The sequence below is a fragment of the Prionailurus viverrinus genome, chromosome A1 (assembly GCF_022837055.1).
Source record: "Prionailurus viverrinus isolate Anna chromosome A1, UM_Priviv_1.0, whole genome shotgun sequence".
Taxonomy (NCBI): Eukaryota; Metazoa; Chordata; class Mammalia; order Carnivora; family Felidae; genus Prionailurus; species Prionailurus viverrinus.
In genome coordinates, this window is record NC_062561.1 from 124,954,725 (window position 1) to 124,981,783 (window position 27,059).

Consider the following 27,059-nt stretch of genomic DNA (forward strand, 5'->3'; position numbering starts at 1 on the left):
TATTATGCTTGTTAATTTTTTCAGGTTCCAATATCAAAAGACAAATATTTATAGGCAAAGAAAAACACAATAAAAATGGACCCCACGTACCATGATTACTATGCTATAAATACTGTTTGGTAACTGCACAAATACCAGCAGATAACATTCAAAATAAAAACTGCTATGAGTGCAGTTGGATTATGGGTATTTTTGTTTTTCCAAATTATTTTTAATGTTGATAAAATGAATTTGTAAAAGTCACTAAGATAATAAGTGGTTGTTTCTACATTAAAACTGGAAAACTAATTAATAAGCCATTAAATCTAATAAATTCTCAAATTCAGTGTTGTAACTACCTTTATCTACAGGATCAAAATTTATATGATCTGATGTAACCTTCCCAAGGGCATTCTCTGCTTCTACCCAGACTTCAATGTTGACAAAATACACAGGAGAATAATCAACAGTGCATGAGGTGGGGGTGTCACGTTTTGTTTTACAATCAGCAAACTTCTCCGTTGCCCTAAATACAAAAATGGAAGAACCGGTCATTAAAAATAGATTTCAAAACATTAGAGTGAAAATGTTATTTGATGAGACCCAGATTATTACTGCTTAAAATAAATGAATTATAAGTATGAAATAAATTGTTGATCATTAAAAACAAATAAATTTTCTCTAAAACTTGAGTTTGATTTATACCTTACAACACAAAATTATTTTCAAATTTTTACTCCAAGGACATTACATTTATAATACCATGCTCTATCTTCAGTGACCTGCCTCTAAAAATCTATTTCTTGTAATCTTACTACCGTTTCTTTCCATTTCTGAAACAGGATCCTTACTGTACCTGTGATGTCTTTCTTCAAGCACAGTATGCCTTTTCTAAGCACAATATGTTATGAGGTGACAGGAGGATACGGATAAGAATTTCTGTCACCCCAGAAAATTCCCTTAGCCTCTTTACAGTCAAACCCAGGCAACCACTTTCTAATTTTTATCACCAAAGTTTAAATGATACTATAATATTTACTCACCTATGTTTGTTATACATCAATTAAACACACACACACACACACTTTTTTTTTTTTTTTTTAAATGGAAGGGTAAGTGAAATCCAAAACAAAACAGGTAACTTCTATGAATTACTGAGGTATACCTCCAACAGGATACTGTATATTATGTCAGTTAAAAAAAATTCCTAAAAATCAAAAGCAAAATGAAATACATGAACTATGATGTTCAGTTGGTGCTATAACACAGAGAAAATTATTTTAAGTAACTTTAAGACAGCAATTTAACTATATCCTTAATGAAAGAAAAATAATCTTATAATGCTTAGTATTCCTATTGTTGGTGCTGATATTGGCATTGTTATTCTGCAGCTCTTGTGTTTACTGTGAGTTAAAGCAAATGAATAATTATATTGGTGCTGTTGGAAACTAAGGTTTTCAGAAGTGAAGAAAGGAGATGTAGATGTCAGATGAATGAAATTAAGTAAAAACAGTCCAGATTTTAAATCAGAAACATTGGTATTAGTTCATGATGTATTTTACCTTAAAGACACTTCCCAGTTCTTTCTGCCAAAAAAGCCAAGAAACAACAACCCAGTACCAGTAAGTTCCCCTAGCACCCAGACTGTAGTCCCGAAATGGTATTTCCCACTAAATGGAAACATGGCTACTTGGGAAATGGCTGATTCTAGGTCTGAGGCACGACATATGAACTCAGAAAATGAACTTGGAAAATCACATCATATCAGAAATGAAGAAAGCTGTCAAAGACTAATGAGTAAAGTCAAAGGAAGAGCCAACCTGAGGAAGTTCCTCTGAACCAAAATGGGACAATGTGAGTACCAAGAAAAATGGTAATGGACCGAAACACATCAAATATATTTAAATATGAATTCATAATGAAGGGATAAACCCTTCATTATTTACCTTTGGAGGATGCCAGGGAACTAAGTCATCATAAAACTAGTTGTAAAGGGAAAAATACCAATACCATTTTCCTTCTAAGAACTGTGTACCTAAGGGTAACCAATGATTGATCAAAGGAAGTTTTGAGTATATCCACTTTAAAAAAAAAGATGGAGGGGCACCTGGGTGGCGCAGTCGGTTAAGCGGCCGACTTCAGCCGGGTCACGATCTCACGGTCCGTGAGTTCGAGCCCCGCGTCAGGCTCTGGGCTGATGGCTCGGAGCCTGGAGCCTGTTTCCGATTCTGTGTCTCCCTCTCTCTCTGCCCCTCCCCCATTCATGCTGTGTCTCTCTCTGTCCCCAAAATAAATAAACGTTGAAAAAAAATTAAAAAAAAAATAAAAAAATAAAAAAATAAAAAAAAGATGGAATACCACTATTTTGTACCTCATGTACAAATAATGATCACTGATGATGGCTCAAACCTTTAAGTGAAACACTAACGGGAAGCAACACGGTTTAATTTCCAAAACATCCTGCTGAGTCATAAAAACCATTCACAGAAGAGTACATACTGTATGATTACATGACATTCAGAACAAGCAAAAATCTACAGTGAAGAAAATCTGACAGGTAGCTGCCCTGTGGGATGGGGTGAGACAGGGTGGTGGCTAGGACTGACTGGGAAGGAGCATAAGTGAACTTTCTGGGGGTATGATTATGTTTTAAATCTTGATATGAGTCTGAGTTACATAGCTGTATGTAGTAGCCAAAACTCACTGACTAATAATAAAGTATGTATTTTTAAGATGCACATAAATTTTATGAAAACACAAAAGCTATGGGTGACTGTCTAGTTAATTACATTTAATTAATGATGTAAACACTGAAGCATGTAAGGGTGAAGTATACTAATTTCTGCAACTCACTTTGAAATGCATTAAAAAAGGTGAAAAGAAGGATGCATAGATACACATCTGTGTGATAAAACAAATACAGTAAAAAGCTAATTGCAGGATCTAGGTAATGGGTCTGTATAAATGTTCACTGCAAAGTTCTTCCAGCTTTGATAAAAACTGCTGTCAAGAACAGTTTGTTTATAATCAATTTTTACTTATGTCTGCAGTGTGTGTCAGTCATGTCAAAGCCAGGTCCAGTACACAAAACCTGTCTTTGCAAAAAAAAAAAAAAATAAAGAAAAAGAAAAAGAAAAAAAGAATGAGAAATTTTATAATCAATGGATTGAGCTGACAACACACCTGAAACCACTGTTCAATCTTGGTATCAGAAAAGCAAAAATCCTCAACCAAAACATCTGTTAGATCTAATCAAGGAATTCAGTAAAGTTGTAGGATTCAAAATTAAAATACAAAAATCAGTAGCGGTATTTTTACACTTACAAAGAATTTTCTGAAAAAGAAATAAATTTATCCCATTTACAATAGCATCAAAAAAATAAAATAGAAATAAATTTAACTAGGGAGGTGAAAGATCTCTACTCTGAAAACTACAAGATACTAATGAAAGAAATCAAAGAAGACACAATAAGAAAGGTATTCTGTGTTTATGAATTCAAAGAATATTGTTAAAATGTTATCACCACCAAAAGCCATCTGTAGATTCAACGCAATCGTTATCAAAATTCCAATGGCTTTTTTCTTTATACAAAAGTAGAGGAAAACACTCCTAAAATTTATGTGGAAACAGAAAAGACTTTGAATAGTCAAATAAATCGACTTTTTTTTTCAAATAAGTCTCAATTTTAATAAGATCCTCTACATACACATTTGCTACTGAAAACTGAACTACCACAAAAAGTTTTTATTGTAATTCCAATTTTTGAAAACCAGAAAATCTAGCCTATGCACCCTGCCCTAATTATAATTATGCTCTAGCCAAACCACCCAATATTCTCTATATATTCCTCCTGTGCAAGTTACTTGGCTTCCAATTTGATGTTAGGTTTTCTTTTTTTTTTTTTTTCTTTAAATGTTTTTATTTTTGAGACAGAGAGTGTGAGCAGGGGAAGGGCACACACACACACACACACGCACACACACACACAATCCGAAGCAGCTCCCAGCTGCCAGCACAGAGTCCTACTCTAGAAAGCTCTAGTCTGATTCCTAACCCAAATGAGCCACCCCGGAGCCCCATGTTAGATTAACCTATCTTAATGACTTCAGGCTTTTCAAACACATAAGCAACACTCAAAATCTATTAGTGCTTCCTTGGGTCATATCAAAAAGTGAAACTAAAGTATATTTAAGTCATTCAAATGCAAACTACAGGATTCCTCTCAAATTACAGGTATCAAGGTAGAAAAGACAAGACAGAGCTAATATCATAGATTGTCAAAATCAACTAATTATGCTAACTAATACTTGAGTAGGAAGCCAAGAATACCTGACAGAGAAGACCCTCTTCACAATAAATAGTGCTGGAATAACTGGATATTCACATACAAAAGAATGAAATTATACCCTTATCCTATACCATTCACAAAAATTAGGGGCGCCTGGGTGGCGCAGTCGGTTAAGCGTCTGACTTCAGCCAGGTCACGATCTCGCAGTCCGTGAGTTCGAGCCCCGCGTCAGGCTCTGGGCTGATGGCTCAGAGCCTGGAGCCTGTTTCCAATTCTGTGTCTCCCTCTCTCTCTGCCCCTCCCCCATTCATGCTCTGTCTCTCTCTGTCCCAAAAATAAATAAACGTTAAAAAAAAAATTAAAAAAAAAAATTAACTCAAAAAATTGAAGACTTAAATGTATGACCTCAAACCATGAAACTCTTAAAAGAAAACACAAGAATGAAGCTGCTTGACATGGATCTTGAAAAAGATTTTTTTGGATACGACACTCAAAGCCCAAGCAAAAATAAAAAATAGGTAGGCGGAACTACATAAACTAAAAATCTTCTGCACAGAAACCATCAACAGAGTGAAAAGACAACCTAAAGAACAGGAAAAAAATATGTGGAAACCACAGATCTGATAAGGGGTTAATATTCTTAATATATAAAGAACTCATCCAACTCAACAGCAAAAAACCAAAAAACCCAAATAAAAAATTGACAAAAGACCTGACTAGATTTTTCCCAAAAGATGATAAATGGAAGGGTGGCAGGTACATAAAAAGATGCTCAACATCACTTGTTATGAGAAGAATTTTAATTAAAACCATAATAAGATATCACCACATGCCTATTAGAAGGGCCATCTTCAAAAAGGTAAGAGGTAATAAATGCTGGCCTGCATGTGGAGAAAAGGGAACTCATATGCACTGCTGGTGAAACTGAAAATTGCTACAGCCACTATGAAAAACATTATGTAGGATCCTAAAAAAATTAAAAATAAAACTACCACACATGATCCAGCAATTTCACTTCTGGGAATACACCCAAATGAATAAAAACTGCTAACTTGAAAAGATATCTGCACACCCTGTTCACAGCAGCATTATTTGTAACAGCCAAAGTATGGAAACAACGTACAGGTCCATCAATGGATGAATGGATAAAGAAAGTGTGGTTTATATACACAATGGAATATTATTCAGCCATGAAAAACAAGGATCCCACTGACACATCATTTTCTTTCCTTTATTCACAATGCAACTCAAATTTTAAAGTTTTTTTCTGGATGCAATAAAAGGGAAAAATCAGCAATTTTCAAAAACTTTTGTAACCACAAATAACATATAATTTGCATACTATCCAAGACATTTACAATCTAAATTAGATGACAAATAACAAACCCAAGCAAAAAGTATGGACATGGACATAATAGAAGACTGGTGACTAAAAAATTAATCTTTTCCTTGTTTGCGACAACAGGGATAGACCTTGAAGGCATTATGCTAAGTGACATAAGAGAAAGAAAAATACTTATTATTTCACTTATTTGTGGAATCTAAAACAAACAACAAGATAAAACTCACCCAAAAAAGAGATCAAATCTGTGGTTACCAAAGGCGGTGGGAAGAGAGAGGGGAAATTGGAGGAAGGTAGTTAAAAGGTACAAACTTCTAGTTTTAAGATACTAAGTACTAGGGATATAATGTACAACATGACCATAGCCAACACTACTGTATGATACACAGGGAAGATGTTGAATAAATCTTATAAGTTACCACAAGGAGAAATTTTTTTTCCTCTTTAAAAAAATTATACCAATATGAAAAGTTGGATGTTAGATAAACCTATTGTGGTAATCATTTCACAGTACATGTAAATCAAACCACCACGCTATGCACCTTAAACTTACACAGTGATGTATATCAATTATTTCACAATAGGACTGGAAAAGATAAAAATGACTGTCAGAAATAGTAGACACAAATTGTCTAACTGCTTATTACTCCAGTTTAAATCAAAATAAAAGGTGGTGTGTACCTTTAGGAAAAAAAAACAAAGAGGAAAAAGAGAAAAAGAGTCAAGCACTATGTGGTGGTTCCTGACTGGAGGTATACACCACCCTTACAAATTACCTTTGAAAAAAAAAAAAAGAAAGAAAAAGATACCACACACAAATCTGATTGTCTAGATGTAACAGCAATTTTTAGGATGGCACAAAGGAACATGTTAAACAATGTGTAACTGCAACTTTAACAACTGAATTGCAAAGAAGAAGAAAGAAGAGAAAACCAGGTGGAACCTATGGTAAAGACAAACTTATAAAACGTTATTAATTTGCATTGCATAGAGATTATTTAGATTGTGATTTGAACACATGTAAAAATATATATGTATATTCATGACAGAGCACAGGTGATACAGTCAATGATAATGTCATAGTGTATGACAGATGGTAGCTATGCTTATGGTGAGCACTGCACAAGGTATACAGAATTTGAATCACTATATTGTACAGCTTAAACTATTTTAAACCTGTGTCAACTATACTAAAAAAATATTAAAAAGATGCATATACTTATATATCATGAAACATGATACTAACTGAAAATGCAATGATATACTGAAGTATTTTCAATTCTATTGCAGTATAATAATGGTATGTGGTTATGGGTACTTTAAAAAAAAAAAGTTTACTCAGTTTTGAGAGACAGAGCATGAACAGGGGAAAGGGAGAAAGGGAGAGGGAGACACAGAATTGGAAGCAGGCTCCAGGCTCTGAGCTCTCAGTGCAGAGCCCAACACGGGGCTCAAACTCATGAACAGTGAGATCATAACCTGAGCTGAAGTTGGCTGCTTAAACTGACTGTGCTACCCAGGTGCCCCGGTAGTTATGGGTCTTAAAAAAGGGTCCTTATCTTTTAGAGCTATGTACTGAAATATTTATGGATGAGATGATATGATGTCTGAGATTTTAAGATAATCTGGGGTGGGATATATATAAGATTGGTCATGAGCTGATCATTACTAAAGCTGGATGATAAACACAATGGGGATTTATTATACTATTCTTTCCACTTTTAAATGTTTCAGATGTTCTAAAATAAAAGCTTAAACAAATGTCTAAAAATCTGAGACACCTGGGTGGCTCAGTGGGTTAAGTGTCCGACTCTTGACTTTGGCTCAGGTGAGAAGTTCGAGTCTCACATAGGGCTCTATGCTGACAATATAAAGCCTGCTTGGCTCTCCCTCTTTCTCTGCCCCTTCTCTGCTTGTGCTCTCGCTTGCTGACTCTCAAAACAAACAAACAAATGAACAAACAAGCATTAAAATGAAAAAATGTTTAGAATTTTGCATTTAATATTTCTACTTGAAGAAATAAAAACTCCAGCACAAATGACTAATTTACTAAATTTAACATACAAAAAACAAGAACAACTTGCCATTCAGATTTTAAAGTGAAGTTTGTTTCCAGGTATGTTTCCCTTCCAGGATCCCACTGACACATCATTTTCTTTCCTTCATTTACAATGCAACTCAAGTTTTTAGGTTTTTCTGGAGGCACTAATAGGGAAAAATCAGCAAATTTCAAAAAGCTTTTTGACCACAAATAACATACAATTTATATACTACCCAAGATATTTAAAACCTAAATGAGATGATAAATTAACAAACCTAAGCAAAAAGTATAGAAGACTGATGACTAAAAAACGAATCTTTTCTATTTGCACTCATACTTTTTAGATTAAATAATACATATTTTCTATAATAACTGTCATAACTCATATGTTTCAAATTAATTGTCTACACAAAATCAATTTTCATTTATAACTGGATATCAATATTAACTGATTTCTCCATGAAGTTTATTTTAATAATACTGCATATGTTATTAAAGGCAATTAAATGGAAACAAAAATAATTATATTTCTCTTCCTATTACTTTCCAAAACTCTGCTGGAGGAAAAGCAAATCCCAAAATTATGGTTTTGGGTATCCATAAATTTGATAATCCACTCTTGGGTCACACTAAGTTTATTTACTCTGACATAGGACTTTCTCCAGTATTTCTTCACTTTCGCCAGTTAGTTGCTTTATATGTGCATCTTCTCGGCAATTAAGGGATACTGAAAGTTACTATGACTACATTCATAAACTTCAACAATATTTTGTGGGTCTCATGTCAAAACATTTTTTTAGAAAACTGATGGATACCTGACTTTCATAAAAGAGAAAACTTATGTTACTCTTCAGGCTTTTTGTATATTATTAATGCAAATATAGTTCCGCTTCAAAACTTATTTTTTTTAATTAATTATGTCCAAAAGTCACTAAGCCAACAGACTGCCACATTTCATAAAATCCAACAGACATTACAAATGTAATTCAACAGTCATAACAAAGTCTGAAATAAGGCAAAAAAAAACTTACAGCCTGAAATTATTCTGATTCCATAAACATTCTGATCAATCTGTCCAAATGTACGAATGTTGCAAGTGAGTTGAATATTTAATAAAGATATTTCTGTAAATGTGACACTAGATGCTGTTCTGTTTATGATGGTATATTGTTCTTTAGGAACAGTAACATGGTTTGTTTTCCAGAAAATGTAATTAGCATTTACATGAAAATAATCCATGCATTTTTCCTTTAGCACACAAACTGCAGTGAAATTAGAACCAAGTTGTACAACTGGAGATTCAGGTTTGATATGACCACATGGCTCTAGAAGTTCACCTGAAAAGGAACAACAGAAAATATAAAAATGGACTGAATTATTCTGGTACAAAATGGTATTTTATATCAAAGCAGTCCCTCAATATTGAATAAATTATCTCTAAAGACAGGAAAAAAGGAACACACAGTAAAAAAAAAAACAAAACATGGCCAGAATTCAATGCCTAAATTTGTAAAGAAATACACAAATTATAAGGCTAATGAAAAGAAAAATGTATGTAAGCTTCAGCCCTTTTGATAGTTATTTCAACTTTACTTTAGGAAACACAGACTGCCTGCAGCATGATTCAGACTTATTCCACCACCAATCCTGTTCCTTGATTCAGACCCAAGGTCTAAATTAAACACTCCAGAAAAGAGGCAGTGGTAGGTTCTGCTCTCCAGTCCTGAATGGTGTTGGGCGGGTAGATGGGGGCAGGGAAGATAGTATGCATGTTCATTTAACAAAATTCAGACAACAAAGTAAACAGCAAGGGAACAAAAAAACCATGGAGACTAGAACAAGATGACCAAATATATGTTTTAGCAGTAAGTATATGGGATAAAATCCCATATTAAAAAACAAAAAAATCAGACTGCATGAAAAAGTAACTATACCACAACTATATGCTTTAACTATACTCAATTCCACGCGGATGACAACTAAATCCCTATCTCCAGCTCTAACTTCCTACTGTTTTCAATAGCTTGAAATACATACCCATGTGAGATTTTCTGTAAGTACTCTAAGGTGAACATATCTAAAGATATATGTACCACAGTTCCCTTTAAACTTATTATTTCTCTATCTCTGCTCAGAGCACCATGTGCATCCAGTGATCTAGGCCAGATACCCTGCAGTCACCTTCAATGTCTCTAATTAGATTCCTCCAACTTCCAACTTAACAACACTGCATTGAGTCTTGTTGGTTCCAGATTCTTAATATATTTATCAACCACTTTCTTACCAGCCCTATTTTGTCTGCTGAAGCTCAGGCCATTACACCACGGCCTGACCTCCTTCCAGTTTATCCTGCATACTACTACCTGAGTTACTATTCAAAATGATCATGCTATTTCCCTATTTTAAATTATTTAATGGTTTCCTGCTACCATCAACATAAAATTCCCAACTACTTGGCATGATTCTAGCCTCACTGCCCAGAAATGTAAGGCACCTTTCCCTAGAAAATCCCATTTGCCAATGGGTTCTTGGGTGGTTACCTATCCTAACTGAGCTTCAGTTTTTTTCACTTGGAAAATGAAGTTACTAAACAAGTGTTTCTGAGATTAAAAATTACTTATGTAAAACATCTATCTCAATGCCTGATATTCAACAGTCCACCAATAAATGGCAGCCTATCATCATTATTATTAATCTCCAGAGACAATCAAGTCACAGTGATAGGGTCTGGAAGGTTCTCTCAAAGTCATCAGGAAGAATTAAAAACAGTTTTTTGTAGTCAAAACTGTACTCCAAAATGGAATCCTGGACTCTCATAAAGCCTATAATGCCCAGAGTAGGAATGTGTATTCTTTGTTTCAAAACTCATAATGTGGGATGTTTACATGACCTTGCTATTATTTATTTATGTTTACAGTAAGTCCCAGTGCATTACTCTAAACTTCCAATTGTATGGAACTTCATCTTGTGGGGTACTAACAAGTTACTCTGATAGTGGGCCAGTCCTTACAAATCCCTAGACCTCACTTTATTCCTTGGTAAAATCACTCCTATTTTACTTTCTCTAAAGTAATTATAAGGAACAGTAAGTACACAATACACTTTACAGAACTACATGAGACACAACTACAGGCTCAGTATTAATACTTTTTAAACACGCAAAATAAGAGAAATACCAGAAATGAACAAATGTTCCAAAGTGAAATACAGGTTCATTAAAATCATCCTATGCTAAATTAATACCATTTTTACATGGCTACCAGGTTATTTGAGATTAAATTGTTTAGAAAGAAAGCATTTTAATTTTTAAGCATCTGAGAAAGTTAGTTGGGGTAATTACATAGACAAGATGAAGAAATGTGGATTAGAATATACTATAACATGTAATATAGCATGAACATTACAAAACTGTTATTTGGTTGTTCCTGAGTTACAAAAACAGAAATTCCATTGGTTCAAACTAAATTGAATCTTAATTGGTTGATTACTCAAATATAAAAAATACTACAAGACAAGTCAGCGTGAGAAAGGTCTTGAGTTGAGTAGGCTCAAGTGCCTGCTCTTAGCCCTTGTGCCAGATTGTATTTTCCAAACATGGTCACACCTATATATTTATCCCATCCCACGTGCTCTTCTTACAATGTGACTGATACTCCTTCCACAAAGAAATGGGGTCAACTCCTGCCCTCAGATCTGTGTGGGTACTAATGGCCCTCCGATCTGCCTCAGCTAATGGAGTGTACTATGTGACTTCCAAGGCTAGATCATTAAATGAATACAACTTTTGACTAGCTCTCTTTTTCTTTTAGAACATTTGTCCTTGGAACCCAGCCACATGTTGCAGGTGAGCCAAGGTCACATGGGGAGACTACATGCACTGTTCTGGCCCAACAAGCCCAGCAAAGTCCTCAAACTACAGCCAGCATCAACACCAGACATATAAATGAATGTGCCTTCACATGATTCTAGTTCCCAATCTTAGAATACTCCAACTGAGGTCCCAGATATCATACAGCAAAGATGAACAGTCCAGCTATTTTATTCATGACACACAAACCGTGAGAAATAATAATGATTGCCATTTTAAGCCTAAAGTTTTAGAGTAATTTGTGAAACAGCAATAACATGGTCCTGTTATTTTGAACATATTTATTGATAACTTGGCAGAAAACAGAGAGACATCCACACTTATCAAATTAGCAAAGGACAAGACTATGAAGGATTGACAACACTTTGGATCATAATGTTAGGATTAAAATTATATTGAAAAAATAGACCAGTAGGCTAAAACCAAGATAATGAACTATGCCAGAGAGGAAAATACCTCCCATTCAGGCTGATATGAAATAAATACAGGGTAAGGGAGAAATGGCTTAAAAGTAATTCATGTGAAAATAACTTAAGAATTTTCACTGGCTAGTAGCTTAACATGAAACTACAGTCCATCTTAGCTGGAAAAAAACTATGTTGATTGAGTAAAAATGATGTTTAGATCAAAGTAAATTATAAAATTACTATACTCAGACCAAGTCCAGTTTTGGTACATTAAATTCACTTTTTTAAGTGTATTTTATTTGAACCTCAATAATAATTATATAATTACTATCTTTTTTATAATGTTTACTATGGGCCAGGCACCGTCCAGATGCCTTCTGTATAATAATTCATTTAATCTCCATAATAACCCTAGGAGTTAGGAACCATTATTATTCCCATCTCATAGATCAGGAAACTAAGGCACAGATTAAGCAACTGGCCAAAGTCCTACAGCTGGTAAGTGTGAGAGGTGGGATGGTCTAGTATTTTGAAGGTGCTATGGGCAACCAAAGGAAGAATGAGAAGTGTAATCAGCATGTACAGGGTTAGAAGCCAAGGCTGTAAAAAATAATTAGGATAACTGCGTAAGTTCAATTTGGGGAAGAGAGGCCTCAAGAGACACATAAACACAGTTCTTCAATATGTGAAGAGTTAACCAGTGGGAAGAGAAAGTGGGAGTAGTCTAGAACTAGGGTTAATGGGAAAACATTTCAAGGAGAAAAATGTGGGCTTCAGAATAAGTAAAGGTTTCTCAAATAGCAACAATTTTCAAAATAAGCTTTATGTCACTTAAAGTGTTCAAAAAGAGCTGCATTCCTAGATTTAGAAAGGGGATGATTTATAGCAGTGCTTGTCAAACTATCTGTGGTGAAAAGATCAGTGTGGCTTTTTCTTCCCCCCAGTCTTTCACAATCTTTGCTCTGTACCATTTTTGATGAGACAAGTCCAGGGATCACATGCTTGGGTATCATGGCTATGTCAAATTGTTAAGAACTTCTAACATTCTTAATTTCTGTACTTAAGTGGACCAGTAACAACAACCAGTTCTCAGATGGGCATCACGTTGTGGTCTAGTTTGAGCAGTACTGCTCCAAGTGACCTCTTTATTCTGGTATCACAATAACACTCCTGCTCAGTGATACCTTTGGCCACTAAATGTAAAAGACTTTCCCCTATGTATTAATTGAAAAAAAAAAAAAAAAAAAAAAAAAAAACCAAAACCCAACAAAACCAACAATATATTTTTTCCCCTCCCCACCTTAAAGTTATTGCCAGTATACAGAAACAGCATTTAGGATTACTGGGTGACTGTTTCAACTCAAATTATAATCTACCAGGAGTATTTTTACATTTCAAAATCATTTTTAACAGCATTATTCTCTCAATAATGATCCTAGAAAAAAAATAAAAATAATTATATAATTATGAAACATAAGATTAATTATAAAATTATATAAAAATATATAAACCTAATTTGTGATGCTGGGAGGAAGGGTATTTCATGAATCTTACCTACAGATTCAGTGGTGAAGAAAATAAACAACGCTTGCACTATCCAAGTTTTCAATGTCAACATCTTGCATTAGATATTTCTGTAAAAGACATACAATGGTATTATCTTTAATATTTTTTCTCTTACAACACATAATAACACAATTTCTGAAGCTCTTGCTTCCACTGTATAATCATCTTCTAAATGGTGATAAAATTTTATGAGGATGCAGAAAACAAATTTAAGTCTTCAAAACATTTTTCTTTATTCCCACTGGAGTTATGGCTAATAAAATAGTGATGGAAAACAACTTACACTTTAAGATCAATTAAAAAAGCAATCCTGTTTCTTTTGATGTGTAGACTTGTACTATTAGTAAACACTATGTGAGACAATACTTCAGAAAGACAAATTTCTTCATGGCAAAACCCACCAAAACCAACCTCAAAAGATATTCGCCAAAATGGAAAAAAAAAAAAAAAGTTTGTAATTCATACCATGACCAAAAATATCCCCTGATATATGAAGAATGCCTACAAATCACTAAAAAATTCCAACACCTAGAAGAAAAACAAGCAAGATGAGCTGAACAGACAATTTATAGAAAAGGAAATACAAGTAATTTAAACATATGAAATGATACTCTCAACTTCACTCATAATGAGAGATGCAAATTAAAACTACCCCAGACAGGAATACAAGATAAAAGAGACACGCTGGAAAACAATTTGGCAGTTCTTTACCAAGTTAAAAGCACATAATAACACTGGGCATTTCCACTCCTAAGAATGTATCCAAGAGAACTAAAAATACATGTCAACATGAAGACTTTTACTCAAATGTTCATAGCAGCTTTAGTCATAATAGTCCCCAACTAAAAAAAATGTCTATCAACTGTGAATGGATACACAAATACCCAAACAATAGTATATCCATACAATAGCATACCACTCAGCAATACAAGGGAATGAACTAGTGATACATGCAATAGCATGAATGAATCTCAAAACATGTGGAACGAAGGAAGCCAGACACAACAGGCTATGTACTGTATAATTCCATTTACAGGATATTCAACAAATGGCAAAATTAAGGTGACAGAAGGCAGATAAAGGGCTAACTGGGGCTGAAGTGGGGAAGGGGAATAAATGTAAAGAGGCATAAGGAACTTTCTGGGGTGACGGGAATGTTCTATGACCTGAGTGTGATGGTGACAAGACTACACATTTAATATTCAAATAGTCAATGGTCAAAATTCACTGAATTGTGTTAAGAATAGTGAAAGCTCTAAGATTTTACCCTACTTGCAAGCTAACAAGTTAGCCTGCCAGTTCTATGGATACTGGCAGAAGACCTGAAACTCCTGTTGTCAGAGACAAAGGACCTGATTACTCACACCAGGAGCAGCATTTTCAGATTATCAGCATTTTCTTGCGCCAGTTGCCTGAGCCCCAATTCCGACACAGCATTGTGAAGAGAGTCAGGTAACACCTGTACACACAGTGGGTTATGTTACAGGAGAGAAGACTGAGCTTAAAAACCCAGATCTTTTCAAACGTCAGTAAGCATGCTTGCCTTTTACTCTGGAGGAAAACATTACCCCTAATTTTCAAGGTTGTAAGCAAATCTTCAAGAGACCTATGAGGAATTGTATCCTAACAAACTGTACAGTAAAAATTGATAAATTTTATTCTTTATAAATTAAAACTCAATTTAAAAAACCCAGCAAAATCTACTTGGACAAGGTGTATACCCAAAAGACATCAGTGCCTCACTCCTCTAAAAGACACGTACAGGAATGTTCATACAAGTTTTAATCATAAATAGTGAAAAGTAGAAGCCCAAAACCAGAGAAATGGTGGAACAGAAAAATTCAAGTAACTAAATCACAGGAATGAAAAAGAATTACAGGTACTCAAAACAAAATGACTGAATCTCACATACAATAGAGAAGAAAGCAATCAGACACAAAAAGTATACATGATTCCCTTTATACAAAGCTCAAAATCAGGCAAATGTAATATGTGGTGATAGAGATCAGAATAGGAGTTATCTTTTTTGGGGGGTGGAGAAGAGGACAGTAGAGAGCAATCTGGGATGCTGGACATGTTCTATATTTTGGACTATGCTTATGGTCTGTGGACTTCATTGCATGTAAGTTGCACAGTAAAAATAGTAAAAAAATAAAAGAACTACCCAATATCATTTCTAGTTTTGGTCAAAAAATAAAAAATAAAAAATTATCAACAGTGTTATGACTGTTGAGACGTTGAGACTATGAGACTACGACATAAAGGCCGTCTCATACACTGCACATTACAGTATAAAATGGCATAACCTTCCCAATAAACTGTACACTTAAATCTGTGAATTTTATTATTTGTAAAGTAGAACTCAGTTATAAACCAAGAAAAGAACCTATGCACAAAAGGCATATGCTCAGTTTTGCATTATCCATCAAAATTAAAACACCTATGTTTGAATCTAATGATTATATTTCTAGTATTTTATACTACAGATATGAGCAAAATGACACATATAGAAGATTATCAACTACAGCATAGTAACAGGCTGAAGCAACCTAAATGTTCGTGAATCGGGGAGCAGTTAAATTATAGCACATCCAAATAGAGCATACATGTACCTACAAAAATGAGAAAGCTCTAGATCCACAGGTATGTAATGATATCTAAAATACTGTTAATGTAGGGGTGCTTGGGTGGCTCAGTCAGTTGAGCACCTGACTTCCGCTCAGGTCATGATCTCGCAGTCTGTGGGTTCGAGCCCCGCGTCGGGCTCTGTGCTGACAGCCTGCTTGGGATTCTGTGTCTCCCTCTCTCTCTGGCCCTTCCCTGCTCATGCTCTGTCTGTCAAAAATAAACATTAAAAAAAATTTTTAAATACTGTTAATGTAGAGGACAGTATATTTTTGTTATTTGTGGGAAGAAACCACAAAAAGGTAAAACACACAATCATTTCCTTATATATGCACAAAACACCTCTAGAAGGATAAAAATTCAAATACTGGCTGCCACGAGGTAAGACACCTAGGTAGGAGGGAGACTCTCTACCATATACTAGTTGCACCTTCTATGTGACTTTAGTACTTAATCAAAAAAACTAAATTAAAAAATTTTTTTATGTTTATTTATTTTTGAGAGAGAGGGAGAGACAGAGCGTGAGCAGGGGAGGGGCAGAGAGAGAGGGAGACACAGACTCCCAAGCAGGCTTCAGGCTCTGAGCTGTCAGCACAGAGCCTGACGCGGGGCTCGAACTCACAAACGGCGAGATCGTGACCTGAGCCAAAGTTGGACACTCAGCTGACTGAGCCACCAGGCGCCCCCAAAAAACTAAATTTAAATTAAAAAATTCTTGATGCATAAACTCTCCCAAATAACACTATCAACTGCTTGGTGAGGGCTTCACAGTACTATATTTGGAACAAAGTATTCTTTTATTAAATAGTAATACTAACTTGATTTTATGCACTCCCTTACTATGTAACAGTCACTCCATAAACAATATGTTCATGAACTATTTAGATTCTCCCAAGGTAAAGGTATAAAAAAAGTTAAGGTGCAGGAACCATTTTCCTCCACCTGTTGTATCTCTTATTTGCCAACTTTAAATAGTCCCATTCGAGAAAACTCCACATCACTCAAGTGTTCATCAAAACAAAATATCAAGGCATGTTAGGAGAGCGGTATGTGGTCATGCCATCCTGACCACCCCCACCAAGTACCTTGTTCACACTGTGCAGAGGATTCTCTATGGTTCCTGGAAACTGGCAATCTTTCTACTTTTGCACTATATTCTTACAACAAAACTCCAAAAGAAGAGGTCCCATGAAGTAAATGTATTTATAGTTACCACAAAGCAACTAGATTTATCTAAGCGGGGCCACAAACACATTAAGTAAAGGAAAACAGGCAAAGTTAGGTTTCACATTTTTTAGTTAGAAAACAATGTTTCCTAATTTTTAAAGGATTGTCATTGAGATGTGATGAAGATACATGCATTACGGAACTTAATTTCATAATTCAAACCTAAGAGATGGAAACACAGTAGCACTAGCTAAAATATTAAATGCAATACCGCCAACTTAATTTTGGGGCTTATCTTGTTTTAAAATGGACAGAATTGACAGTATCCTGCTTATTGTTCCTGTCCTTTCAATTTGTTGACAAGACATATTCAATTTACAGTTCTATTATTAGCATTATCCTCCTTCATCTCTTGCAGAATTTTCCACACATATATTATAACCACATTGCAAACAATGATTTTCCTTGATATTTGCATGTTATTTTGGAAGATTTTATGGAGCTAAAACATAACTACTAACCACAGATACAGGGAATGTTTATTCCAAGCAATGAGTGGTTCTTCTGCAGTGGCAATTCCTCAACTGTGGTGGTTCAACACAGTAATGCGTTGAAAGGTGCTATAAGATGCATCACAAGTAATTCACAACTATTAAAGTAATAAAGTTAATAAATGATGTAAAAAATAAAATAAATTCAACACTGTCTCTATAGTTGATTGTTCTTATTCACTTTGATTCCCATGGATTTTCTCAAGTGGGAGAATGCATGGGAATTATAATGGATAAATATTTAATAGCTTTGGTCTTTATAATTATTTTTTATAATTATTTTTGTTATTTGTGGATTGTGATTTTTGAGTCTCTTGTTCATTTCACTTTGAACCAAGGACAGAATAAAGAAGCATGAATAATATGTATAGATATAGATTTCATGGGAGGAAGAATGTCAATATAAACTTAGTTACTACAGTAACATTACTACTATAACTGCAGAATAGATGAACTACAGTTGCCAAATAGAAGGCAAAGTAATGTTTGTTCAGTAAGCTGGGCAGGGATGAAGATGGGAAAAATTTCAGTATGGTATCATGTATACATAGTACAGTGTTACTCTGAAAAATCTGCAAAAAATCCATCAAACTTATATTATATTAGCTAATTATTATTTTATTTATTTTTTAAAGTTTATTTTTGAGAGAAAGAGAAAGAGAGCACGTGCAAGCAAAGGGGGACGGGAAGCAGACTCCAGGCTCTGAGCTGTCAGCACAGAGCCCAATGAGGGGCTCAAACTCACAAACCATGAGATCATGACCTGAGCAGAAGTCGGAAGCTTAACTGACTGAAACACCTAGGCACCCCTAACTAATTATTATTTTAAAAATTATCCGGCTCTGCTCTATTCCATTAGTACTAATTACTAATTCCTTTTTTTTTAATTTTTTATTTTATTTTATTTATTTATATTTTTATGAAATTGTCAAATTGGTTTCCATAACTAATTACTAATTCATAACTAACATTTTTATACTACTGTTTTACATTATAACAAGTGCTTTTATGTAAATTATTTCACTTGACTCTCCTAATATCCTAGAGAAGCAGGTAGGTAGGGCAGGGGTTACTATTTTTTTATTTTTTTTATGAGTTTATATTTTTAGAACAGGTTTACATTTAAACCAAAATTGACAGGAAGGTACAAAGAATTCCCACATACCCTTGGCCCCCACACAGGTATAGCCTCTCTCATTATCAACGTCACTCACCAGAATGGTGCATTCTACCAAAGTTGAACCTACATGCAACTTAAGTCTATAGTTTACCTTAGGGTTCACTCATGATATTGAATTCAATGGGTTTCAAATGGCAAGGATTAACTACTGGAACTTCACAAAAGAAAAACAAGACAGGCTAAGTTACTTACCCAAATCACAAAATTAGGAAGTGAAGTAGGGATGTGAAACTAAGTCTTCTGCCTCCAAAAGTCATGTTCTTTTCATTGATTCTCACTATAAAGAGAGGAAAGCCTTATAGAGAAAGCTGGCTTTGATAATATTTATTATATGCTTACTTCTTAAATCCTTGCCTAGTATAAGGCTTTCTGAAAGTATTCCATTGTAGATACCTTCTGACTTTCAGTATAAAACAATCCCATAAACACCTGTATAACAATATTTAAACATCCCTTTTTTTGTCACGTTTATTCATTTTTGAGAGACAGAGACAGAGCGTGAGTAGGGGAGGGGCAGAGAGAGGGAGACAGAATCCTAAGCAGGCTTCAGGCTCTGAGCTGTCAGCACAGAGCCTGACGGTGGGCTCGAACTCACAAACTGCAAAACCATGACCTGAGCCAAAGTCAGACACTTAACCAACTGGGCCACTCAGGCTCCCCCATCCTACTGTTTTAATACATACTTGGAAACATTATCAGCCCCTCTGTGCCTAGTCCAAACTTCCCTGATTTTCACGTAATGTCACAGAAACATGAAAGGGACATTTTGTTGAATTTGACAAAAGCAGTTAAAACAAATCTTTAACAGAATCATACCTTTTAACCTTTCACTAACAGTTAAGACTACTAACTCTTCAACTGCCAAACTATTTTATGCACACAAATAAAAACTCAGTTTAAAATTCAAAGCTAGGTTAAATCTGGTGTAAAAGTAATGGCAGTTCTTTGAAATGTAAAAGATAACTTCAAACTTAGGAAAGGAGTTGAATCTTCCATTATTGTTTCATAAATATTAACACTTTGATATAATAATATATAAGAAACTGAATTTATAACAATTATATATTAAAATATAAAGGAAATATTTTTAAATTTTCAAGTGAACAGCAGTTGAAAATGTCATGTACAAGTCCTCTATAATCCCCAGAGAACTACTGTCAACAATTTGATGGAAACTCTTGCAAAATTTTTATTTGTATATTCTAAAATTATACTGTATAAATACACTTTATTTCACAAAAATGTTCTATAACTTGCTTTTTTCCCTTACTAAAGTCAATACATAAAGATTATTACATTTGCTCAAATTCACCTTCTCATACAGGTTTTCCCTGGCCACCCAGTATTGCTTATCCTCCTTTCCTGTTTTTTTTTTTTTTTCTCAATGGCACTTAATACTTTTTAAAACAGCTTGGCAAATATTTTTTATAAAGAACCAAATAATAGTTATTTTAGGTTTTGTGTGTGTTAAGGTCTTTGTTGCAACTAGTTAACTCTGTTATAGATAATATGTAAACAAATGGGCACACTATATGTTAACTAACTTGGACTAAAATTAAAAAAACAAGGGATGGCTGAATTCTAATAAAACCTTATTTAATAAAATAGGATGCAGGTTAGATTAGGTCTGTGGACCATAGTATGCCAAGACTTCAGAAAGTGTGCCAAAATAGTATTTAATTTACTTATTTTGTTTATTGGCTGTTATGGGTTGAATTGTGTTTTCCTCCTGAACGACATGTTGATCTCCTAACCCCCAGTATCTCATAATATGACCCTATTTAGAAATAGGGCTGTGGCAGATATAATTAGTTAAGATATCATAATGGAGTGGCCCTTAATACTGGTTGCTTGTCATTATAAGATAAAACATACAAGCACAATGCCATGTGACAACACAGGCAGGGAATGGCTACCACCAGAAGCTACGAAGAGGGAAGAGGCAAAGATTTTACCGAGAGTTTCAGAAGGACTTCTGGCCTCCAGAACCGTAAGAGAATAAACTTCTCTTACTAGAATAATTAATAGAATAAACTTTTATTGTTTTTTAAGTCATCCAGCTTGTGCCATTTTGTTACAGCAGCCCTGGGAAACTAATACACTGTGCACCTAAAATAGAAAGCAAGCAAATTAGGCAAGAAATTCTGTGTGTTTTGTTCTCAACTATGCTCCTAGCAACAAGAATCATACCTAGAATGGTAAGTACCTCAATATATTTGTTGGATGGATAAACTGACTTCCTTGTTGTAAGCTAGTACATGATATATTAGTGGAAAAAATATACTATAATATAACCAGTCCCAAGTCTGGTGGGACAAAGCTTTCATTTCTCTTTGGAAAACAGCTAGTTTAATAGCTAGGTCATATATATGGTAGGTATGTATTTATTCATATTCTTCCTTGGTGATGTGTCCAAATATTTTGCTCATTTTTAAATTGCATTTGTTGTTTTTTCATTACTATGTTTACAAAGTTTTAAAAATATATTCTAGGGGTGCCTTGGTGGCTCAGTCGGTTAAGCATCTGACTTCAGCTCAGGTCACGATCTCACAGTTCACGGGTTCAAGCCCAGCATCGGGCTGTGTGTTGACGGCTCAGAGCCTGGAGCCTACTTCAGATTCTGTGTCTCCGGCTCTCTGCCCCTCCCCCACTCACACTCTTTCAAAAATAAACATTACAAAAAAAACCCCCATCTATATATATGTATATATATATAGATGCCTGGGTGGCTCAGTCAGTTAAGTGTCTGACTTTGACTAGGTCATGATCTCACGGTTCATGGGTTTGAGCACCACGTTGGGCTCTGTGCTGACAGCTCAGAGCCTGGAGTCTGCTTCGGATTCTGTCTCCCTCCCTCTGCCCCTCCTCTGCTCAAGTTCTGTCTCTCAAAAATAAATAAATGTTAAAAAAATTAAAAAATATATACATATTCTACATATAAGGTCTTTATTAGAAAATTCTTTTAAGTATATTCTCCCAATCTGTGGCTTATCTTTCCATTCTATTAATTCTTTTTAAAGAGCAGAAATATTCATTCTAATGAAGTCCAATTTATGAATTAGTGTTTTTGGTATCTAAGCACTAATCTTTTGGTATCTAATTACTGTATCTAAGAAATCTTTGCCTACCTCAAAGTCCCAAAGGTTTTTTCCTATGTTTTCTAGCTAAAAGTTTTATAGTTTTAGGTTTTATATTCAGGTCTATCAACTATTTCAAAATAATTTCTATATATGGTATAAAGTAGGTATTCAAGTTATTTTCTTTACATATGAATAGCCAATTGTTTCCAAACTGTATGTAGAAAAACTATCCTTTCTCAAGTGAATTACCTTTATACTTTCATCAAAAATCAACTGCCAATATATGTGTGAGTCTGTTTCGGTAATCTTTATTCCATGGCTGGGTAAACATTTTATGTAAAGGGCCAGAGAGAATAAATGTTTTAGGGTTTGTAGATCACAAGATATCTGCTGGAACTACCCAATCTGTTGTTGTGGCAAAAAGCAGCCATAGGTAATACATAAACAAATGGGTGTGGCTGTATTCTAATAATACTTTATTAAAAAAAGGAGGCAGCCTAGATTTCCCCTGTGAGCGCTAATTATCCAATTCCTGATCTATTCTGTGGCATGATGTATTTGCTTATCTTTATACAACTATTCCAGTCTTGATGACCGTAGCTTTAAGTCTTGATATCAGTGTTCTGGGTGTACTTAAAAAGCAATGCTTTTGCTGGATGGAGTGTTATATAAACGTCAATCTCATTGACAGTATTATTCAAATCTTCTATATCTTTAGTAATTTTCTACTTCCTCTATCAATTATTGAAAAGGGGGTATTGATATCCCCAAATAGAACTCTGACTTTATTTCTTCTTGCAGTTCTTTCAGATTTTGTCCTATATATTTTGAAGCTACATTATTAGGCACATAAATATAAGGTCTTCCTGATGAATTGGCTCTTCCATCATTGTGCAATGATGTTCTTTACCAATGGTAATATTCTTTGCTCTGAAATCTGCCTTGACATTATAGACAATCTAACCTTCTCTTCATTAGTGTTATGGTATATCTTTCCCCATTCTTTTATATTTAACCTGTTTGTTTCTTCATATTTAAAGAGCACTGTTTGTCTTTTGTTGCATTTTATTTGTTTTGGTAACCAGGATACAGTTGTATCTAATCTGACAACCTCTGCTTTTATTGGGTATCTAGGCCACTTACATTTAATATCATTATTGAAACAGTTGGGCTGAAAGCTATCATCTTTGTATTTGTTTTTTACTTATTTAACCTCTTGTTTCCCTTTTCTTCTTTTACTGTCATGTGTTCACTTAATTACTTTTTTTTTTTATCATTTCTGTTTTGTCTTGTTAGCTTATAAGCTATTAAATCTTTGTTTTGTTATCTTAGTGGTTACTTTAAGGTTTATAGTACACACAGTATAGTATAGACAACTTATTAGTCTACAAGTGATGTTACAGCACCTTATGCACAGTAAAGTATAAAACAGCATACATCCATTTCTCTCCTCTTGATCTTTATACTGTTTTTGCCATACAACTTACTTTTGTATATTTTATAAACTTCACATGTAGTTTACAAATATTATAAACCATGCTGTCACTATTTTTTAAAATAATTATTGTAAGAGAAGACTAAATAATATAAAAATCTTGTATATTTATCCGTATCACTACCATTTCCAGAGTTTTTCATCCTTTGTCTGGGTCCACATTTCATCTGATACTTTCATTCTGCCTGAAAGACTGTGTGTGTGTATGTGTGTGTGTGTGTGTGTGTGTATATATATATATATATATATATATATATATATACATATATGGCAGCAGACCCCACTTGTAGTGGGTCTTGTAGTATGAGTCTGCTTGTAGTCACACTTGTAGTGTGGGTCTCCTGGTGATTAAGTCTTTATATATCTAAAAAGCATTGCATTATTATTTTTCATAGATATTTTCACTGGGTATAGATTCTCAATTGATAGTTTTTTCTTTCAGTACTTAAAAATGTAGCTATTAACTTCTTGCATGCACTGTTTCTAATGAGAAATCTACTATCATCCTTGTCTTTCTTCTTTTGGATGAGAAGTCTCTTATTTTCCGCTGGATGAATCTAAGTTTTTTGTAACTAGTTTATCACTAACTTTGAGCAACTGGACTATAACATACCTTGGTATAGTTTTCATCGTGTTTCTTATGCTTAGAGTTGAATAAGCTTATTAGATCTGCTGGTTTATAGTTTTCATCAAATCTAGAAAAATTGTGGCCATTACTTCTTTGAAGATATTTATCTCTGACCCTCCTGCTCCCATCCTTAAGGATTCTAACGTTTTTTTATTTATTATTGAGAGACAGAGAAAGACGGCATGAGCATGGGAGGGGCAGAGAGAGGAAGGAGACACAGAATCTGAAGCAGGCTCCAGGCTCTGAGCTTTCAGCACAGAGCCTGACACAGGGATGGAACCCACAAAACACGAGATCATTACCTGAGCTGACGCTGGATGCCCAACCAACCAAGCCACCCAGGCGCCCCGATCCTTAAGGATTCTAATAACATGTATTATCAGGATGCTTGAAGTAGTCCCACAGCTCAGTGATGTGAGCTGTAAGTCCATTTTTTTCTTTCTTTCTAGGTTTTATAATTTCTACCGCTATGTCTTTAAATTTACTAATTTCTTCCTCTGCAATGTCCAATCTGCCATTAATCCTAACTTATGTATTTTCCATCTTACACAATGTTATTTGTCATCTCTAGAAGTTCAATAGGGTCTTTTTCATATTTTCTATAATCTTACTTAGATTTTTAAACATACAGAACATAGTCATATAATTATTCTAATCTCTTTGGTAATTTTATCTGTGTGAGCCCTGGGTGAGCTTTAATTTTTCTTATTATATAATGTACTTTCATGCTTCTTTGCATGCCTGATAATTTTTGACTGTATGCCACTGAATTTCACCTTATTTGCTATTGGATTTTTTTGCATTTCTACAGTGTTTAGAAAAAAAATTTTTTTAACGTTTATTTATTTTTGACAGACAGAGAGACAGAGCATGAGCGGGAAAGGGGCAGAGAGAGAGGGAGACAGAGAATCCAAAGCAGGCTCCAGGCTCTGAGCTGTCAGCACAGAGCCCAACACAGGGCTCAAACTCACAGACCACGAGATCATGACCTGAGCCGAAGTCGGATGATCAATTGAATGAGCCACCCTGGTGCCCCTAGAAAAAATTTTTTAAATGTTTATTTATTTTTTGAGAGATACAGAGAATGAGCACAAGCCAGAGGTGGGGCGGACAAAGAGAGGGAGACACAGAATCCAAAGCAGGCCCCAGGCTCTGAGCTGTCAGCACAGAACTCGAGGTGGGGCTCGAACCAATGAACTGTGAAATCATGACCTGAGCAGAAGTCAGATGCTTAACCGACTGAGCCACCCAGGTACCCCCTGTACTTCTATACTCTTGAGCTTTGTTCCATGACACAGTTAAGTTACTTGGAAACAGTTTGGTCCTTTCACATCTTGCTTTTAAGATGCATAGGTATCTACATATTTACCCAAACAATAAAAAAAAAAAAAAAGATTAATACAAAGGAATACATGCACCCCAATGTTTATAGCAGCATTATCTATAATACCCAAATTATGAAATAGCTTAAGGGTCCACTAACTGATGAATAAAGAAGATGTGGTATATATACACATCAGAATATTACTCAGCCATCAAAAAGAATGAAATCTTGCCATTTGCAACAGCATGGATGGAGCTAGAGAATATTAAGCTAAGCAAGATTAAGTCAGTCAGAGAAAGACAAATACTGTGTGATTTCACTCATGTGGAATTTAAGAAAGAAAACAAATGAGAAAAGGGGAGAAAAAGAGAGGTAAACCAAGAAATAGACTCTAGCTAATAAACTGACAATTACTAGAAGGGAGGTAGGTGTGGAGACAGGTGAAAATGGGGATTAAGAAGTGTACCCGTGATGACTTCCAAGTGTTGTATGTAAGTGTTGAATCACTATATTGTACACCTGAAAGTAATATTATACTGTATTTTAACTAACTGGAATTTAAATAAAAATTAAAAAAAAATACACTGGGTAGGATGGGAGCAGTGCTTATTCTAGGACGATTTATTCCCTACTACTGAGGCAGGATCCTTCTGTGTACTCTCCAATGTCCCAGGAATTAGGGTTGGTTCCCAACCTGACTGGTGAGGACAGGTACCATTCCTGTCTCTATGGAAGGATCAACCCTGTTATCTTTACCGTCTCCAGAAGGTTCTTTCCCTGGTATGTTTCTTTACATGCATGCACCGGTCAGTACTCAGCTGAACAGCTGAATGGGACATCTGAAGCTTTCAAGAGTTCTCTAGTATTCTGTTCTGTCAACTCTAGCACCTTTGTTATTCCAGGCCATTTCTGGAAATCCAAGAGAATGCACATCCATGGGACTTACCCTGCATTCCTACCTATGCCATGGCCTGGAAAGTTTCTCAACGTACTAGGATAGTGCAGTCATAGGGTTCATTTTATTTGTTTCCAATCTATCAAGATCACTGCCTTTCATTATCCAGTGTCAAGTGTCTTATCATTGCTTCATGTGTTTTTCCTATTCTATGGCTGTTTCAGGCAGGAGGGTAAATCTTATCCTTATTATCCTACTTTGGCCGTGAGTCCAAGGTGCACAGTCACTTGGATAACAAATCAAACAAGGATTACATAATAAAACTATTATCAAACTATGATGAGTACTGGTGTGAAAAATCCTAATTAAAGCATTGCAAGTTTATTCTAGCAATGTACATGAACATAAAACAAAACAAAAACCATAAATACTAGCAAGTATTTAGCCTAAAAATATTAGTCCAATATGCAAAAAGATAACAATGCTATCCATCATATTTATTAAAAGAAAACTATATAATCATTCCAATAGATGCCTGAAAAGCAACTGATAATATTCAAAACCTTCACTTAAAATTTAAAAATAACAACAAAGTATCAGAAAACTAAGACTGAAAGAGACC

General features: G+C 34.8%; 1 protein-coding gene across 4 annotated transcripts in view; it reads right to left on the bottom strand.

Annotated features, from left to right (window-relative positions):
* Nucleotides 1-27,059, bottom strand: part of IL6ST (interleukin 6 cytokine family signal transducer) — a 56,064-nt gene that overhangs the window by 22,203 nt on the left and 6,802 nt on the right. The window contains exons 2-7 of one of the 4 annotated variants that reach the window (XM_047840199.1): nucleotides 19,208-19,292; nucleotides 14,857-14,951; nucleotides 13,481-13,560; nucleotides 8,683-8,988; nucleotides 7,695-7,815; nucleotides 339-505 (exon numbers count right to left, since the gene is read on the bottom strand). In XM_047840199.1, coding sequence (XP_047696155.1) covers nucleotides 339-505; nucleotides 7,695-7,815; nucleotides 8,683-8,988; nucleotides 13,481-13,544 — 658 coding nt within the window. In that variant the 5' untranslated portion in view covers nucleotides 13,545-13,560; nucleotides 14,857-14,951; nucleotides 19,208-19,292. The remainder of the gene's footprint in view (nucleotides 1-338; nucleotides 506-7,694; nucleotides 7,816-8,682; nucleotides 8,989-13,480; nucleotides 13,561-14,856; nucleotides 14,952-19,207; nucleotides 19,293-27,059) is intronic. The other 3 variants (XM_047840450.1, XM_047840284.1, XM_047840365.1) reach the window with 3 other exon arrangements.